We start from the raw sequence: 6,150 nt of genomic DNA, 5'->3' as shown, positions 1-6,150 counted from the left end.
GCAAGTTAAAGATAAAACCACGATTTTCGCCAGCAATTCTCCCTTTGAAAGTCCCTAGTGGTCTGATTCATCAGAGAAAGAAGACTTCGCTATTCCAGTCTTATGGTCAATTGATCCACATAAACAAAGTCCCGACGTAATCTTTTTCTTTACTAAGTCATATTATATTTTTGAAGCATTTATTGATTATGAACAAAAAAGACTTTCGATTATAATACTACAAATATGTTCTTCAGCGCTGTTAAACGTGTATGTAGCTCTAGATAAAAAGATACAAAATGTTTTTCCCCTTAATTAGGCTGCTAAGAAGGACACGTTGAATAATCTCTGTTAAATATTTATCCCAAAATGGGAGAACATCTTTATCACATCTTGCCCATTCTGTGTATTGCTGAATGTGGTTTTTATTGTACCAAGGTGGAACTTAGAGCAGGTGTTCAACTTCTGACCGGCCTCCCTGTTTAGTTAGGATACAGTAAGGATGTTTTACAGGCAGATGGCGTCCGCGAGCTTTTTTTTAATCGAGATTTCATGTATTTAAGACCTTATTACTAAGTAAGACACAGTAGAAGAATATCATTCATTAAAAAAAAAAAATGAAATAGTTATAGGGTTATGAAATATTTTGTCACATTTGCAAAAACAAAACAAAACAAATAACTTTAAAAAGTATGTAGTTAATATAGTATAAATCTTTAATTGTTTAGGAATTTTCAATTGCCGTACCTCTTCACAACTTCTAGATAAGAAAAATGTTATGTATTTGACATGACCGATGCATTGTACTTATTGTAGGTGACTATACTGGTTTGGTGTGTTAATATGAATCTATTTTTTAATTAGCTTATATTTAAAGACCTTTGTTTTCCAAATTTACTTGTAAACACAGCTTTGTTTTAATGTTAGTTCTATTGATTTTGTGAAGGCTATAAACTGGCTCAGCAGATATTTTCTTGTATTTAGTATAATGTAGACATATATTGCATGAGCAGTATTACACTGTTGTATAATATATTGTCTGCCTTTCTTACTTTTACAGTACACTATACAACTTAACCTGTATTTGGGGAAGCAAGTAATAATACTATTATCTATAAGGTCACAAAGTGCATGTGTGTTTATGCCCTGTGCTTGATCGGGTGTATCAATTAAGTGATATGTTACCATATAATATTGAATAACGTTCGGTTTTTGTTACAGTGTGTTTGTGGTTTGGTAGATAGCATTCTGTCATTGTTCCATATCCAGAAGCCATGTTTTTTCTTGAAAACAGGAGGCCTACAGTTTGAAAGTTTTTGCGCTTCCTGTACAAGACAAAGAAATCATAATGAAACAAGTTAAAAAAAATTACTTCTACATCACAAAATGAACTTAGTGTGAAATTCTTTGCTAACCAGTATGATTTAAGTTTTAAACATTATTTCTCAATAAACCTTAAGCTTTCACATTGTTCAATCAAGTCTTCTCATTATATCCATTTATCAGGAATTGAAAACGTTATTTTGCATTATTATGGTAGTTTGTAACACTTAGCAGCTGTTCCTGTTATCTTACCTCCTGTAATCAGGTACAGAGAACAGGTGTGTTTAAATAAGAGGGTGGCTTACGTGAAACTTTTATACTGATGAATGCAGTTTAGTACTTTTTGTGATACAACAGAAAATGGATGCAAGTATATACAGTAGGCTTCAGCAATAGGATATAGTGAGTTTTGTTTAATATTGGTGTATATAATATTTACAGATGCTTTTATAGTTGGATTCTTCACGGTGAAAATGCAGTAAAAGAGTACGGCAGATTTAGAAAAATTGAAGAAAGGTAATGATTTTCTTGTAGTTTGTGTTTAGATTTGGTATCCAAAAACTACCGTTTGATTGCTGTTGGATTTGCTTAGCGTCTGGGAGTTTGTCTATCAAACCTATGTTTAACTTCTTTCCTTTTGGATTAATTTAAATGTGGATGTGGAGTAGTAAGAAAATAAGGACGATTTATTACATTTCATAATAGACAGTACATAATTCAAAATATTGTAGTTATTTGTTGCATATAATAATATTCTGTAAAATATGGATGGATTTTACATAGCAAATAGGGGATGCAAGAAGAAATGTGTCTAGCAAAATTGTTTTATTTTACAGTTAGCTCCGGAGAATTTGTAAGAGGCAGATTAAATTTTATTTCTTAAAGTTTCGTAACAATCAGAAGATTTATTTCATCACTAAAAACTGATTTTGTATACGAAAATTCTAGTGCTATCATTAGTATAGAATAATACTAAATTAGTAGTAGTACAAGAATTGGGTTCTGAATTTGTGCTTTATATTTAGCCTAGATTTAAGTTTAATGTTAATTTGCAAGGCTCTTTTTCCTTACATCGGTATCCCATTCTATGTTTATGGAAAAAATCTTTGGAGAATAAGGCTCAGTTGGAATCATTCACAAGCTGAGATGTTAATAACATGTAATAATTTCAATTATGAATAATCATTTTACTTGAAATTGTTTGTTTTGGACTTTAATCCTCTGTATACTTATGATGATTCAACACATTTGTCTCCTTTCTTCTGTGTACAAACAGCATTGAGACATTCCAAATAACATGCAGATAACATTGGATATTCCAAATCCAGAAGCACATTACCCAAAAAGTTTCAAAAAGTAAATTAAAAACAAAACTAGTCACGTTTAAAAGGTGGAAAATCAAACTAGAATGATGGTTTCGATAAATAGTAAAACTGAGGGTAAATGTGATAACATAGAAATCTAAAGTTTTCCTTAGATTGACATGGATAGGAATACCAGGTCAGAAAATAGTTCTTTGCTGACTGCACTGTATGCTTGCTTTTCTTACTTGCCTTTCTACAAGTTAAAGAAAAGTTACTTCCTAGTTTTCAGGGTTTGTGACAGCTTAATGTTGGACTGTCATAAGAATTATCCAAAGGTGATGTCGATGTGAACGTTTGAGACAAGATGTTTTGTGCTAGTATTTAGAAGTGATTGTTTTGTGTTGGCAAAGATTTGTCTCACAGTTTTCTTATATCATTAATAAAAATGCACAGAATCATGGAAAAAACACAAGTAGCTGTGTTTTTTCCATGATTCTGTGCATTTTTTTTATTATTAAGTAGTTCTTATTTGTAATATTAAAATTTGTCATTTCCGTGCATGCTGCCGCATTTGCCAATTAGTAAATGATATATTTAATCATAATTTATTAGAAAAGCAGGCTTTTTAGATCTTCCTCAACTTTAAGTAAGCAGTCTGTGAATTTTCACACCAGACACAATGGATGCTTTTTTGTTCTGTTATATTGTTAAATCGCAAGTTGTAAGCACTTAAGAAATTTTTTCAATAAAAAGATATAGAGAAAAGAAAAGCACGCTTCAATGAATGAATCTAATTGTTTTGCCCTTCTGCGGTTCTTGACATTGACATCACAAATGAACTGAAATTAATGTAAAATAAAATAGTATCTTAAAATACTACTTTTCATGCGATTGTTTCTGAATTTAAAGGGTTAAGAATGACTGTACCTTTAAGATATTAAAAAAAAAAGTCTACAGCAGGCCGACTCTACTAGAGGGGTGGTGCTGGTTAACCGGGACTCTTGGCACGAGTCGATGAGAAGGCTGACTTGGGGGCGTGTTTCTTTCCATCAGCACCAAAACATTGCAAAAAGGGCAGACGCAGTTTTTAGATAACAGTAATTAACAGCAAGACGCCCTAAAGAAAAGTCTCAAAGAGATTTAACTACGCTGTTGACTCTTCATCGGTATGCCCTATCAAATCGCTTTTCCTCTTAGTTTTGTGGTTCTGATGGCTTCCCTGTTCGTTTTTATGGTGCAGCTCTCACTTTCTGCTCAAGCTGGAGCCAGGAGATCTTTTCTCGTAGACAAACCTCAAGGAGTGAAGGGAAGAACTCTAATTCTTCTTGATGTGAACACTAAAAACCCCATCAGAACAGTCAGTGAAAATTTTCTCTCCCTTCAGCTGGATCCCTCTATCATACATGATGGCTGGCTCGATTTTTTAAGGTAAGCCAGTAATTTAAATATCTTTATGTCTCTTTCTCATTCCCACCCCAACAACATACAGGAAGAAAAAAGTCCTGAAGAAGGAAAGCACAGATAGGGATAGCGGTTGGATTTTACCATGAATGCTTTCTTACAGAAGTGGTTTGCTCTGATAGCGAAACGTCATTGTTTGTTTGTTTTTTTTTTTAATTTCAAAATGCGCTTTTGAAATTCAGAGCTCATTTAAAAAAAGTATCACCTAAAAATACTTTATAAATAATCCGATGATGAAAGCCTATCATTTAACTTGAAAACTACAGTTGAACGTGACTGGCAGCCAAGGAATGGTTTTTAGCTATTTCTGAATTCCTGCTTTCTTTAACTAATGAGGGCTTGTAAACTGGGGGGGGGGGGGGGGGGGGGGGGGGGGGCGGCTATCTCTTGTGCCCAAAGCCTCTAGTTTTTATGGGATTTTAAACTTACGGAGGAATATGATCATCTTGGCTAAATTCTGGAATGCTACTGTCTTACACGGATTCATAAGACATGCTGGTAACTTTTGTCGCAGTTAGCCTGGACTGGATGGAAAAAGAGATTATTTATGCAACTTTTGGTTACTGAGCAGTTGAACTATAAAATATGAAACTTGGACGAGGAATAGCCTAATGAATGTGTTTAGAATTTCCTGTAAACTTGTAATGTTTATGACAACCTCTCTAGTTCAGTAATGTTTTAAAATTAAAAACATATATTCAAGGAGCTGACATTCAGCTCATGTTTAATTAATGTTGATAAAGAGTTTGGGTAAATGTGTATATGGGTATGAGCTTATAAAACTGTACTCCAACGCTTATCACTATGTGTTCCTACCTCCATTGTTCTACACATAATTCATGTTAATGTGTGATTAATACAGTTTCATAAACTCAGTTGGTAATAACATGGAACAGTGTAGTAGAGCAAGTTGCTAGCATATTCACAAATCAGGTGCTTTTAGTACTGGTTCATAAATATTTCTTGCATTTTGTTTGACCTACTTGAAGAAAAAATATTCTAAATTGCAGTATTTTTGAATTAAATTCACTAAACTATATGTCAAGAAAATGGACCTAGCTAAGTTTTTAGAGTTCTGTTAATAACTTTTTGTGTCATAAAATAGAACCATGAATAATGATTTTAGAAAATAAGTAAATATTGTTTTATTTCTGGGTTCAGGTTAGTTTGAACTGATTTTCATTTGTGTTTCAATTAGAAAAAGGGCAGGCATTTACTTTAAACTCTAATGTTTTTCTGTTTATTCATTTCCTATTAAGCATAGGGTGTGCTTGCGTGCATGTGTGTTATATATATATATATATATATATATATATAGAGAGAGAGAGAGAGAGAGAGAGAGAGAGAGAGAGAGAGAGAGAGAGAGAGAGAGAGAGAGATGGCTGTATATATTGTGGGAAAAAAATCCAATTTTTTTCTGAAATACATCTGAATCTCCTAAACTCTGACTGATCTCTTTTTAATTCCACAAGTATTTGAATTAATTTAATAGCAAATAGGGATGTTGATTTAAAAGTTTTAAGTGACAAACACCTAAATTCCCTCCTCCCATTAAAACAGGTGTTTATTAGATAAACACTGAAAAAACAGCACTTCACCTAGTACTCTCTTACCCCTTCCCTGGCTTGTCTTGTACCTTCCACTCCCTTTCTGTACCTTTTCTGCATTGAGAATTCCTAAGTGACACAAGCATAGAGATTTGATTCCATTGGAAAAGGTACCAAGCAATAACACCTGTGGCACAAAAGCACCTATAACACCAATTTGTCCTATCCTCAAAGAATTCCTGATTACCTGGAAAATAAATTCAATTTATAAACACCCAAGAACAGAAGTCCTAAATATAAAACTCTGGATGCTTTTCCTTATGGAGTACCAATGTTTCTATGAAAAAAATGATCCTCACTATATTGGCAGCATATTAAAGTTTAATTGATGCATTTCAGGTGTTTTGATCCAATTTCTCAAAAAGGTTTGTTTTAAACAATACAGTGTTATTGTTACGCTCTATAAATGTCACACTGTTTTGAGAAATTCTAAGAGTTTTTTTTTTTGGGGGGGGGGGCTCATTTATTTAAATTCT

The 6,150-nt window shown here is 33.1% G+C and overlaps 1 protein-coding gene across 2 annotated transcripts in view; it reads left to right on the top strand.

Moving 5' to 3' along the window:
* The first annotated feature begins 3,698 nt into the window (after positions 1-3,698).
* Positions 3,699-6,150, top strand: part of LOC115470043 (inactive heparanase-2-like) — a 590,764-nt gene continuing 588,312 nt past the window's right edge. For both annotated transcript variants that reach the window (XM_030202917.1, XM_030202918.1), the window contains exon 1: positions 3,699-4,034. In XM_030202917.1, the coding sequence (XP_030058777.1) occupies positions 3,775-4,034 (260 nt within the window). In that variant the 5' untranslated portion in view covers positions 3,699-3,774. The remainder of the gene's footprint in view (positions 4,035-6,150) is intronic.

The sequence above is a fragment of the Microcaecilia unicolor genome, chromosome 5 (genome assembly GCF_901765095.1).
Source record: "Microcaecilia unicolor chromosome 5, aMicUni1.1, whole genome shotgun sequence".
Classification (NCBI taxonomy): domain Eukaryota; kingdom Metazoa; phylum Chordata; class Amphibia; order Gymnophiona; family Siphonopidae; genus Microcaecilia; species Microcaecilia unicolor.
The sequence above is the reverse complement of the archived record's forward strand: the minus strand, read 5'-3'. Positions and strand labels throughout refer to the sequence as shown.